General features: G+C 41.3%; 1 protein-coding gene across 2 annotated transcripts; it reads left to right on the plus strand.

Annotated features, from left to right (window-relative positions):
• Positions 1-47: 47 nt before the first annotated feature.
• Positions 48-12,660, plus strand: SUPT7L (SPT7 like, STAGA complex subunit gamma). 2 transcript variants are annotated; one of them, XM_030311395.1, is made up of 6 exons: positions 48-343; positions 1,071-1,171; positions 1,802-2,408; positions 8,971-9,295; positions 10,314-10,551; positions 11,987-12,660. In XM_030311395.1, exons 3-6 carry the CDS (start codon positions 1,996-1,998, stop codon positions 12,247-12,249), a joined length of 1,239 nt encoding a protein of 412 aa, XP_030167255.1. In that variant the 5' UTR covers positions 48-343; positions 1,071-1,171; positions 1,802-1,995; the 3' UTR covers positions 12,250-12,660. The 2 variants fall into 2 exon arrangements, with proteins under 2 accessions (XP_030167255.1, XP_030167256.1); XM_030311396.1 differs by having other exon boundaries at positions 48-318.
• Positions 12,661-13,763: the final 1,103 nt, after the last annotated feature.

Here is a 13,763-nt window from a genome sequence, read left to right on the forward strand (position 1 = left end):
AGAGGTTGCAACTGGATAGTAATAACTTCCTGTGGCACAGCCAGATTGAGCAGAAGCGCTTCCGGCAGCCTGGGACCACTAATCCGAAAGCCAGTCTTCCGGGCCTGGCGCGACCCTCGCCTCGGGCCTTTCCGAGTCGTATAGTCGCGCAGCCCAGCTCCTGCGAAGCGGCAGTGAATAGTGCCTCCGTCCAGGTCCAGACCTCCTCGTCTCCCGGCTGCTTCGGGCATCAGGAGACCCCAGGATCCTGTGATTGGCGCCTGTGCCTGCTGACCGTGACCGAGGAGCCCCGAGGGACCTGGACGTTCCTTGAGCTTGGTGCCTGTTCTTCGTCCTCTTTTCGGTGAAATTAAGGAACAGGGCGATTTTTTGTGTGTCCCCTCATTGATCCGTTTCTTTGTTCATTCGTTTGTTTGTTTTCCAAAACCAGTTATTGAGACTGCATAGTGTAGTGGTTAAGAGCCTGACTATCTGGATTGTCTCCCTCGGTCATTTGTGATATTGGGAAAGACAGTGGGCCTTAGCTTCCACCCTTAAAAACTGAGGTAGTTGGGAAAACCGAATCAAACAATAAAGGCAAAGCCTGGCACATAGTAAGCGCTCACTAAATGCCGGGTATACTGTGTGCCAGACACGGTACAAAGATCATGGTTGTGGGAGATAGATGAAAGAATAAAATTGATTGAGATAAGTACTAGATTAAATCCATGCCTAAATGCTGTGATGGAAACACCAGAAGTGCTGTGAGAATATAATAAAGGGAGATTTACTGGGGAGATGATGGGGAGTGGTAACTTAACCTATACTTAAGAATGAATAAAAGTCTGCCAAGAATGTAGTGGGTGGCAGGGCATTTCTGGCAGATCACAACTTAAAGAGTCAATTTGTGGAAATACATGGCATTCTCAAGAAACTGAGTAGAATGATGTATGTTAGAACTAGGGTAGTAATTTCCTCCAGGAAGCTCCCTCTTTGTTATTCCACTGCACCAGGTCTGTGTCTCTAGAGCAGCCCTTTCTGCACATTTTTATATCAAAATAGTCTGTTTATATTTCTCTCCTTCACCTCAGGTCGGGGATCTGGCAGTGGTCTTTGTCTTCTTCCATAATGCGTGGCATTTGGTAAACATGTGTTCAACTTAAAGAGACATATGGGCAATGAATCTGGAAAGGTGGGTTGAAGTCAGATTGCAAATTTTGATCAATGGTAGACCAAAGAATTCTGGCTGACTTTTTCCAATAGGCAATGAGAAGCCATTAGATCTGAGTTGTAATAAGAGTAAGTCTAGCAGCACTGGAGAATAGATTAGACACAAGGAGAGACTGGAGTAAGGGATGCCAATTAGGAGGCAGCAGAAATCACTCAGATTCTTCCCTATGTATGTCAGAAGTTCAATGCCTAAGACCATTTAGATTACTGGTCAATAAATTTTTCCACCAGGATCCATTGAAATGTTGCTCATGTTTTTGACATACACAGAATAAGAACCACCTCTTCCTATCTTTACTCCCTTTTCTCCTACTGATTCAGGACAGATGTGTCAAGATACTCTGAGAAATATTCCAGGTGTCATTTAAGTATCTTGCCTTGCAAATTGCTCAAGATTGGGCACGATGATAGTTCTAGTAATGAGTTAGTGGGGTGAGATGGAAAACACGGACACTAGAGCTCCCAATACTATTGCAGCTGTTAGTCTCCTAATGACCCAAATGCCACCTATGGCTCAGTCCAGTAGGAATTGTCATTGTGTGTGACTGTGGTGACTGGCATCTAACAGTTGTATCTCTCTTAATTTCTTCAGGGAGAACGTCTTTGGTCCTACAGCATTGCTGACACTGACATATTCTAAGTCGTGTTGAACAGCCTACTTTTTATGTCAATAACTGGCCAGACTTCATATTTTTCTACTTCAGAAGCCTATAAGAGATTTAAGATTTAAGAACACTGCTTTCAGTTATCACTACATTTAACGTGAAAGTTCTTTCTTATTCCAAAATGTTGAGATACTGGGGAGAGATACCAATCTCATCAAGCCAGACCAACAGGAGTTCCTTTGATTTGCTCCCACGGGAGTTCCGTCTTGTGGAAGTCCATGACCCACCCCTGCATCAACCCTCAGCCAATAAGCCCAAGCCCCCCACTATGCTGGACATCCCCTCAGAGCCATGCAGCCTCACCATCCATACCATTCAGCTGATCCAGCACAACCGACGTCTGCGCAACCTCATTGCCACAGCTCAGGCCCAGAGTCAGCAGCAGACAGAAGGTGTAAAGACTGAAGAGAATGAACCTCTTCCCTCTTGCCCTGGGTCACCTCCTCTTCCTGATGACCTCCTGCCTTTAGACTGTAAGAATCCCAATGCACCATTCCAGATTCGGCACAGTGATCCAGAGAGTGACTTTTATCGGTAAGACAAGGCTTTGCTCTATCTTACTTTTCTCAAAACATCTTCACAACACTGTTCAGCATGTAATAACATCCCTGTGAAGAAACTGAGGATAAGAGTAATTGACATGGCCAAAGTTGCTCAGGTAATTAGTAGGAAGTCTAAGACTTGAACTGATCTTCAAATCCAGAATCTGTATCTTTTATTTATTTTTTTAAGTTTATTTATTTATTTATTTTGAGAAAGACAGAGCACATGCAGGGGAGGAGCAGAGAGAGAATCCCAGGTAGGCTTCATGCAGTCAGTGTGCAGAGCCCGACAACGGGGCTCAAATTCAAGAATTTGAGTTTAACCAACTGAGCCACACAGCCTCCCCTGCATCTTTTATTTTTGAGGTAACAAATATTTATTGAGTGCTTATTCTATACCAGCCACTTTGCTAGGAGCAAGGAACTACCCCGGTATGTGAAAGAAGCCATGGCCTCACAATCCACAGAGTGTAGTCTTTCTATTTCATTTAAAATGTATATTATGGATTTAGCTCAGTGTCTTAAAATTTAGGTTCATGGACTTATTCTCATATTCTCAGAAATCCATTAAGTTTTATGTAAGATGTTTAAATTGTGTACAGTTGACCCTTGAACAACACCAGTTTGAACCATGCAGGCCCACTTACATGCGGATGTTTTTACAGAACAGTACTGTAGATGTATTTTCTCTTCCTTATGGTTTTCTTAGTAACATTTTCTTTTCTGTAGCTTACTTTATTGTAAGAACATAGTATATAATACATATACAAAATATGTGTTAATTGACTCTATGTTATCACTAAGGCTTCCAGTTAATAGCAGGCTATTAGTCATTGGGGTGCCTGGCTGGCCTAGTCAGAAGAGCATGTGACTCTTGATCTCAGGGTCGTGAGTTTGAACTCTGTGTTGGGTATAGAGATTACTAAAAAGAAGTTAATAAATAAATATAAAAAAAAGTAAACCATTAATCATTAAGTTTTGGGGGAGTCAAAGCTATATGCAGATTCTCTACTTCATGGCGGGGGCGGGGGGGCTGGCACCCCTAACTCCCACATTGTTCATGGATCAACTGTATTTTCATTTTGATAACATCATTTAAGAAATAATATAAAAATGTTCTTGATCCTTGTTACTCAAAACCTGGGCGGAGACTAACAGCATCAACATCACCTGGGAGCTTGTTAGAAGTTCAGAGTCTCAGGGCCTACATAGCCTGCTGAATCAGAATCTTCATTGTAACAAGATCTCCAGAAGATTCGTGTGTATATTTAAGTTTGAGAAGCCCTATTCCAAGTCCTCTGAATGACTGCCTTATAACCTAATGCTACTACTAGGTTTCAGTGTGTAAGTTTGCATTTGGCGCGAAATAATTACTTTTTGTTTTCATTTTGAAGTTTGTCAGACCAAAGAAAAGTTTAAATAATAGTACAGGAGGGGCGCCTGGGTAGGTCAGTTGGTTAAGCATCCGACTTCGGCTCAGGTCATGATCTCATTGTTTGTGGGTTTGAACCCCACAGCAGACTCTGTGCTGACAGCTCAGAGCCTGGAGCCTGCTTCAGATTCTGTGTCTCCCTCTCCCTCTGCCCCTCCCCCACTCACACTCTGACTGTCTCCCTCTCTCAAATATAAACATGAAAAAAATTTTAAAATAGTACAAAAAAATGCCCAATACTCCTTACCAGGATTTACCAATTGTTACATTTTGCTACATTTATTTTCTTCTTCACATATGTATAAGTGTGTATACACATATAATATATATTAACATATACACATACACACTTTTTTGTCAAATATTTTAAAAGCTGCACATATCCCAATATTTCACCCCTTAATTCTTAAGCATTCTTTCACCTCTAAATTCTTCACCTTATCCTAAGAAGTAAGGGAAAATTTCCTATGTGATTTCAGTACTATTATCACACCAAAGCAAATGAACACTAAGTAAATAATATAAGCCCAGTTTAGATTACTCCAGTTCTCCAAAATACCTTTTGTAGATATATTTTTCCCTAATCCGAACCTAACAAGATTCATGCATTGCCTTTGGTTTTTTTTTTTTTTTTTTTTTGTTTTTTTTTTTTTTTTAATTTTTTTCAAACGTTTATTTTATTTTTGAGACAGAGAGAGACAGACATGACAGGGGAGGGGCAGAGACAGAGGGAGACACAGAATCTGAAACAGGCTGCAGGCTCTGACGCGGTCAGCACAGAGCCCGACGCGGGGCTCGAACTCACGGGCCTGAGATCATGACCTGAGCCGAAGTCGGATGCTTAACCGACCAAGCCACCCAGGCGCCCCTGCCTTTGGTTGTTTAGTGTCTTTTAAAACCAGAATAGCTTCCTCTTTAAAAAAAAAAAAAAAAAAAAAAAAAAACATATAAATCTTTTTAAGAGTTCAGGTCATTATAATATAGATGTCCCACTCCACTGGATTTGCTGATATATTACCCCTCGAGATTAGATTCAGGTTAAATATGTGTTTAGCCAAAAAAAAAAAAACCAACCCATAATAATACTGCATATTACTCATTGTCATGTGCTTATTGATGATAATAGTTACTACCTATTTTATTGTCCCAAATTAATGAGAAAAAGAACAGAAATAGCTTAATAAGTAAGGGGTTGCAGTTGGCCAGATGGAGACCAGATGATGTCCTGGGGCACGTGTATAATCGAAGGTTCTAAAGTCCTAGGAATAGTGAAAGACTGTGTCATTACATGCATGGCCACAAGAAAACTTGCTCTGTGGTGATCGTACCCTATTGACATTTTGAAGGCAGTTTAGCTTAACAAAAGTATGTTGTTCATCCTTTAATTTGATGCTGTTACTTATTTTTAACTTAACATTTTTTTTTAATTTAGAGAGTGAGAGAGCGAGAGAGAGAGAGTAGGTGGTGGGGCAAAGGGAGAGAGAAGAGATGAGAGACTCTCACCAGGCCCCACACTCAGCACAGAGCCTGATGCAGGAGCTCAAGTCCCCTGAGACCATGACCTGACTGAAGTCAAACTCGGATGTTTCAACTGACTGAACCACTCAGGTGCCAATGCTATTATTTAGAATTCTGTAGTTGTGTGTAAAACTTCTAATTTTTTTTTCTTTTTCAAGTTTTTTTTTTAATTTTTAAATATTTATTTAGTTTGAGAGAGAGACAGAGTATGAGCAGAGAGAGGCAGAGAGAGAGGACACACAAGATCCGAAGTAGGATCAGGGCTCCCAGCTGTTAGCCCAGAGCCCAATGTGGGTCTTGAACTCACGAACAGTGAGAATCATGACCTGAGCCAAAGTCAGACGCCTAGACCGACTAGCCACCCAGGTATCCCTCAAGTTTTATTTAAATTCCCAGTTAGTTAACATACAGGGTAATATTAGTTTCAGGTGTAGGATTTAGTGAGTCATCACTTACATACAACACCCCGTGCTCATCACAAGTGCCCCTCCTAATACCCATCACCGCATTTAAAACCCATCCCCCTGCCCACCTCCCTCCAGCAACCCTCAGTTTGTTCTCCATAGTTAGAGTCTGTTTCTGGTTTGCACCTCGCTTTTTTTTTCCCCTATATTCATCTATATGTTTCGTAAATTCCACATATGAGTGAAATCATACGGTATTTGTGACCTCTTTCACTCAGCATAATACTCTCTAGTACTATTCATGGTCATTGCCAAATGGCAAGGATTTCATTTTTATGGCTGAGAAATAGTCCACTATAGGTATGTAATATATATATATTATGTATGTATATAATACATATATATTATGTGTTGGTGGACAGTCAATGGACATTTGGGCTCTTTCCATAATTTGGCTATTGTTGATAATTCTGCTATAACATCAGGGTGCATGTATCCTTTTAACTCTTCAATCAGTTTTTTGTATCCTTTGGGTAAATACCTAGTAGTGCAATTGTTAGGCGTAGGGTAATTCTATTTTAACTTACTGAGGAACCTCTATACTATCTTCCAAAGCGGGCTGCACCAGTGTTGCGTTCCCATCAACAGTGTTAAGAGTGTTCCCTTTTCTCTGTATCCTCGCCAACATCTCTTGTTTTCTGTGTTGTTAATTTTAGCCGTTCTGACAGGTGTGAGGTGATAGCTCATTGTACTTTTGATTTGTATTTCCCTGATGATGACTGACGTTGAGCATTTTTCATGTGTCTGTTAGCCGTCTGTATGTCTTCTTGGGAAAAATGTCTATTCATGTCCTCTGCCGATTTTTAACTGGGTTGTTTGGTTTTTGGGTGTTGAGTTTTATAAGTTCTTTATATAGATTTTGGATGGATACTAACCCTTTATCAGATGTCATTTGCAAATATGCAATATTCTGAAATATTCTCCCATTCTGAAGGTTGCCTTTTAGTTTTGTTGTTTCTTGTTGTTGTACAGCAGCTTTTTATCTTGATGATGTCCCAATAGTTTATTTTTGCTTTTGTTTCTTTGCCTCAGGAGACGTATCTATTAAGAAGTTGCTACGGCCAATGTCAAAGATGTTATACTGCCTGTGTTCTCCTCTAGGATTTTGATGGTTTCCTGTCTCACAGTTAGGTCTTTTCATCCATTTTGAATTTATTTTTGTATATGGTGTAAGAAAGTGGTCCAGTTTTCCCAACACCATTTGTTGAAGACACTGTCTTTTTTTCCATTGGATATTCTTTCATGTTTTGTCAAAGATTCATTGACCATCTAGTTGTGGATCCATTTCTGGGTTTTCTGTTCAGTTCCATTGATCCTGTTTCCATTTTGTGCCAGTACCATACTGTCTTCATCACTACATCTTTGTTAATATAACTTGAAGTCTGGAATTGTGATCCTCTGGCTTGGCTTTTCTTTTTGAAGATTGCTTTGGCGATTGAGGGTCTTTTTTTAGGATTTTAGAATTATTTTGTTCTAGCTCTGTGAAAAAATGCTGGTGGTGTTTGATAGGGATTGCATTAAATGTGTAGTTTGCTTAGTGTAGTATAGGCATTTTAATAATATTTGTTCTTCCAATCTCAAACTTCTGATTTTAATTGTTAGGAAGAGCTGTAACCATCAGAAGCTTATAACTAGTTTGTTTTATACATACTTAAGAAACTGTTTAACAGAAATAATTTGCATCAGCTATGGGGGTGCTAAAAAAATTATTGTCCTTTGAAATAAGTCCATGCATTACTCAAATAAAGCAATACTGGTTTAGCTATTTATTAGGTACTTCTGAGCCTTTAGCTTTTGGCCTAGGGAGCCTGGCCATGGGAAATGATGGTGGAAATAGTAAATGAAAAGTTATTTCGCAGTTGGTTTCATTTTCCAGCTATTATGTGGATTGCAGTAGTTGCTTCTGAGCAGATGATAGTAAAGTGGGTGGATAGCTCCTCAAGCCCCCTTGTACAGCACATGGGGACACATGCCAAGTATGTACCTTATTTATCCATTTGCTTCCTTTGTCAGAGGGAGACAGAAGACAGGAATTTTATATTTTTCTAAGTAATTAGAAGTTTGCTAGAAGTTATTTTTAGGAGACCAGGCAGCTTTTTTAAGTTTGTTTTTTTTTTTTTTTTTTCTTTTTTTCAGATTAAGATCTCTACAGGGGTGCCTGGGTGGCTCAGTGGGTGAAGCATCCGACCCTGGATTTTGACTCAGGTCATGATCCTAGAGTCGTGGGATCGAGCCCCGCATTGGGCTCCATGCTAAGTGTGTAGGCTGCTTGGTATTCTCTCTTTCTCCCCCTGCCCTTCTCCCTCACTCGTGCTCTCGCTCTCGCTCTCTCTCTCAGACAATTACTTAATTTAATTTAATTTAATTTAATTTAAAAAAAGATTTCTACAGCAGTGATTAGGACAAAATGGTGTATCATGAAGAACATATTCTATATGCTGCCAAAGCAAGCACAGTATTATGAAGAACATAGGATCTGAAGTTAGAAGCTCAACCTCTTGATAATACCTGTACAACTTCTGGCAGGCCAGCCCCTCTGAACCTCAATTTCCTCACCTGCCAAATGGGAATAATAGGGACCCTACCCATTTCTTTACACAGGGTAGGATAAAAATGCTTTGGAGACTGTATGTATTTTAAATTGTTTTTATAAAATTGAGTTGCTTTCCCAGTTTCACAAATGGTCTATTTTAGTTGTAGAAGAATCTCCTAATTGGGACTGTGAATTTCTGAAAGTCCATTTATCACCCAGCATATGAGGAAACTATGTTGTGGGGAAATAACTAGAGCACCACTGAGCAGTATTTCAGCTCTAGTGTTAAATTTTATTATCTCCTACAAATGATCAATATCAAGATGGTAAAAGGAAGCTTCCTATTTACCTGACACTCTTTTATATTGTTTGTTATAGACATGTATTGCCTATTAAAGCTTTGTGTACTTGGAGGAGCTCAAAGATGACTGTGAGTTGTTGAGACCTGCGCTGGCCGCAGCAAGATGAAACTGGGCTCTGTAATCTGCATAGAATCCCCTAGAAAGCTGGGCCAGCGGCTTGACCGAAATTATAAAACTCCTAGGGAAACAGGACAGGTGACCCCTGTGCGAGAGCACTGATAACATTGCCATGTGTCCCCTTTCAGTGGGAAGGGGGAACCTGTGACGGAACTCAGCTGGCACTCCTGTCGGCAGCTCCTTTACCAGGCAGTGGCCACAATCCTGGCCCACGCAGGCTTTGAGTGTGCTAATGAAAGTGTCCTGGAGACCCTCACCGATGTGGCACACGAGTACTGCCTTAAATTCACCAAGTTGCTGCGCTTCGCTGTGGATCGGGAGGCCCGGCTGGGGCAGACTCCTTTCCCTGACGTTATGGAGCAAGTATTCCATGAAGTGGGCATTGGCAGTGTGCTCTCCCTCCAGAAGTTCTGGCAGCACCGCATCAAGGACTATCACAGTTACATGCTACAGGTGAGGTGACCCCATGAGAAGTGGGTAAAAGTGTGTAATGTAGGGGTGTTAGCAGGATCCCACAACACTTACCCTAGAGAGCAGGGTACAGGGTCTTGGAACAGAGTGGACTTGACATGCTCTCCTCCTGGCCCTGGCTGTGTTCCATCGGCCTCATCACTGACCTGGCCAGAGCCAGGGGCCTTCTTTAGCCAATGAGTGGCTCCATTTATTGATCACACTTCCTCTGGAAGAAATTATACACGGGTATGTAGAGTCTGAGAGAATGTGGTTAGCATGCTTTATTCAACAGATATTTATTGAGTCCTATTTTGAGTCAGGCACTGTGGGATACAACAGTGAACAAGTTCTTTCAGCTTGTATTCTTGAGAGGGAAACAAGAACAAGTAAATAAATAATGATCAAAACAATTTCAGCTGGCATTAAGTGCTGTGAAAAACAGAACCAAACAGAATGAGATGATACTGCCCAAGGGTGGAAGAGGGGGCAGAGATACCATTTTGGGTTAGAACCAGAAATGACCTATCTCTTTAACCTATGTGGCCTTAAGTCATTGTTCACTGTTTTGTTTTTCCCAAATCTAAAATATGATAAGGACTTTTTAACACCCAACAAAAAAGTCTTTGCTAAGCGATTCAGATTTCCTGCACCATTCATTATCCACCTAGGGTGCATATGTCAACAGTTTTTACAGACAAAAATATAATCTTTTGTCCCCATTCTGATTTATCTCTAACAAAGCCTCTTTTGCCTTTGTGTAGCTTAATGAATGACACACAAAGTCTCTGCAAACAACTTTACATGTCTCTGTCATTTACAAATGCAAACTCAACACCCTACACAAATTCGTTCCATGTGTCAACTATGCTCAAAAAAAAAAAAAAAAAATTTCCTTCCATTGGCAGTGGTTGCTTTATTCATATTCACATGATGTTGTTTTTTCCATGGGATGCCACAAGTTGACTATCCACCTTGCTTTTAACATTCCTTTGGAAAAATGACTCTTGCTTGCCAACAGATTAGTAAGCAACTATCTGAGGAGTATGAAAGGATTGTCAATCCTGAGAAGGCCACAGAGGACACTAAACCTGTAAAGATCAAGGAAGAACCTGTAAGTGACATCACCTTCCCCGTCAGTGAGGAGCTGGAGGCTGACCTTACTTCTGGAGACCAGTCACTGCCCATGGGAGTCCTCGGGGCTCAGAGTGAGCGCTTCCCATCTAACCTGGAGGTCGAGGCTTCGCCACAGGCGTCAAGTAAGAGAAATCAACCGACTCTGATTCTGGGAGATCTGCCAATCTCAGCACTCTGCATTTTGGAATCAAACTCTGGAGATGAGAGGAAAAAAAAGTGTGGGTGGCAGGAGATTGGAAAGTCTAAAAACAAATACAGCCTCATTGATCTAGTGATACCAACATTCTTTTCTTTGTAATCAGTGAAGGGAGGACTAACGCAACTGTACAGGCATTATTTAAAATCATTCCAAGTTAGGATATAGATTCAGTATGTGTTATCCTATTGATTGCCAGAGTTAATTTAGCTCACCCATATGGTGGGCAGATGCCCCCTTTATCACTTAGTATGCTGTACTGTTTTTTCCTGATGCTTCTACTCATTAGACAACGTCCAGATTAAATAGAGGAATGTTAATTGCTCAAGGCTGTTTGAATAGTTGGGCTTCCTTGCTAGAGTGCTCCCAATAAATTGTAGCTGAAAGGGATTGAAATAGGGCTATCCAGTTAGAGGTGCCTGCTTCTTCTTCCAGACTCGGTGATCACCTTAGGAACCAGGATGAGCAATTCTTAAGTTAGGTAGATTGCAAATTAGTCGAGATACTCAGTGTTGTTTTTTTTTTTACAAATATAAATGGCCATTTCATCAATGCACAAATCCTAAACAGAATTAGGCCACATCGTTTTAAGTGTTGAGCAGAGAAGTAATTGAGCATGGAAGTGTTGAGCATGGAAGAAGTAATAACCACAAACAGTGTTGCTAGAACACAGACAGGAGGGCCGAGGAGAAATTGTTGCAGACTTGGGAACCATGTCTCTTTTCAGCATTCTGGGAACTGCTGCCAGCATTTTGTAGTGATCATTAAGTTCATAATATGAGAGAGGACCAGGGACTCAAAAGGCAGGAAAATAGGACAGCTTTATAGAAGGAAGAAAAGAAGAAACAATACCTGAACAAGAAACCATGGTTGTGCCTGCCTTTGGGCCATGAGACAGGGAATCTTTGTACCTGTGTAGTTTTACTTCCCTGGTTTAGGGAAAATGGGAGGGTGGGTGAGGTGGGGTAAAGGAGAGTAGAGGAAGTGGAAAGGAAAATATTCAGAATTGGTAGTTTGTTTTTTAATTTTTATTTTTGAGAGAGAGAGAGAGCTAGAAGGTGATTGGGGAGGGATAGAGAGAGGGAGAGAGAGAATCCTAAGCAGGCTCAATGTGGGGCTTGAACCCACAAATCATGAGATCATGACCTGAGCCGAAATTAAGAGTCAGCCACTTAACTGACTAAGCCACCACCCAGGCACCCCTGGAGCTGGTAGCTTTTTGAACAGAAGATAACAACCATATTCTCCAGCCAGGCAGAATCAGAGTAAAAACTGAGCTTAAAGGCTGCCCTGGGTAAAATACTTGTTTTGCTGTGTTCCAACCTTGGCTTACTACTAGTTGTGTGTTCTTCCATTGCTAGGCACGGAGGTAAATGCTTCCCCTCTTTGGAATCTGGCCCATGTGAAAATGGAGCCTCAAGAGAGTGAAGAAGGCAACGTCTCTGGGCATGGTGTGCTGGGCAGTGATGTCTTCGAGGAGCCCATGTCCGGGATGAGTGAAGCTGGAATCCCCCAGAGCCCCGATGACTCAGACAGCAGCTATGGTTCCCACTCCACAGATAGCCTCATGGGGTCCTCCCCTGTTTTCAACCAGCGTTGCAAGAAGAGGATGAGGAAAATATAAAAGGAAAAGGGGAGATGTTCTGTCCAGATCCATAAGACCCAACAGAAAACCTTGATGTATTCAAATATTTCCATAAAAGGTGATTTGACTCTTACTCTCAACCACAGAGCAATTTCTGGATTTCAGTGGAGATGGATTTAACGAAACAAGTTTGCATTTTACTTTTACATCCAGTTTTGTAGTTTTCCACAACGAAGCCATCTTTTACAGACCGTTCATGACACTGGGATGATAATCAGGAGACAGAGCACTGTCCCTGTCATCCTTACCATTGCACAGCTAAGAAGTACATACTGGTTGGCCCTGTACTGCATGGATATTGTACAGATTGAGATTGTTATCAGACCTCCAAGCTGTGCTTGCAAAGACTCACAAGTAAATATATGCTGATATATCAGTTTTTTCACTGAACTTGCTTCACTTTGGGGTCGAATCAGTGGGAACCCGGTACTAAAACCTAACAAAAAATAGCTAATCCCCTTTTTAGTGGTCTTTTTTGAACAGTTTTTGCTGCCCATGAGGTCTCCTGAACCCAGGGGTGTGTGGTGCTTCTTTGGCAGCCGTGTTTCATCCACATTGCTTTTTTTTTTTTTTCCTTTAGGGAAAAAAAAATTTTTTTTAACATTTATTTATTGAGAGACAGAGAAAGATAGAGCATGAGTATGGAAGGGGCAGAGAGAGGGAGAGACACAGAATCCGAAGCAGGCTCCAGGCTCCAAGCTGTCAGCACAGAGCCTAACACAGGGCTCGAACTCACAAACCACAAGATCATGACCCAACCCAAAGCCAGATGCTCAACCGACTGAGCCACCCAGGTACCCCTCCTTTTTCCTTTTAATCTCTGCCCCCAAAATGGGGCTCGAACTCACGACCCCAAGATCACGGGTCGCATGCTCTACCAAAAGCAGGCACCCTTCTCCTTCTTTAGACTTACTCCATCTACCTCATCCTTTTTTTGTCATTTTCTCATTTCCATGCAGCTTTTAAAAATATTTCACCATGTACTTTTCAGTTGTTTTCTTATCTTTATTGGGAATGAAGTAAACGTGACCTGGCCAAGGACAGACTTGCACGGATTCCATTTGTTGCATCTACTTGGCCATCAGAGGACAGCAGTCCTTCCTTTGCCAGAATTCCACATCTACATCGTGTTGCTACGGGACGGGCAGCCTCCAAAATAACAATAGTATACACATCTTTCTCCTTTACATCATGTTCTCAACTTTACATTATTATTCACCCATCACAGTATTGCCCTGCCTGGCATCTAAAAGTCTCAGTATTTATTAAGTGAATGATTAGCACTGGAATAATTAGGAGTAATTGGCAAATGTGTGGTTTTTGCCTTGGTAATGGGTGCTGGTATGTTAAATCCTGCTGAAATTTGTTTTTTGGGTACAGTCTTTTGAAATTTACCACATTCTTTTAATAGGGACCAAAATCAAGGCATGGCTTTAATTAGTACATTATTGAATGCCTTAAGTGTCCCAGGTGCTGAGAATAAAAATGAATGC

The sequence above is a fragment of the Lynx canadensis genome, chromosome A3 (genome assembly GCF_007474595.2).
Source record: "Lynx canadensis isolate LIC74 chromosome A3, mLynCan4.pri.v2, whole genome shotgun sequence".
Taxonomy (NCBI): domain Eukaryota; kingdom Metazoa; phylum Chordata; class Mammalia; order Carnivora; family Felidae; genus Lynx; species Lynx canadensis.

Excerpts from the sequence above, each read along its gene's own strand:
- SUPT7L (XM_030311395.1), top strand. The coding sequence starts at position 1,996 with ATGTTGAGATACTGGGGAGAGATACCAATCTCATCAAGCCAGACCAAC. Across the intron at positions 9,296-10,313 it reads ATCACAGTTACATGCTACAG|ATTAGTAAGCAACTATCTGA; the intron begins GTGAGGTGACCC and ends GCTTGCCAACAG. Across the intron at positions 10,552-11,986 it reads GGCTTCGCCACAGGCGTCAA|GCACGGAGGTAAATGCTTCC; the intron begins GTAAGAGAAATC and ends TTCCATTGCTAG.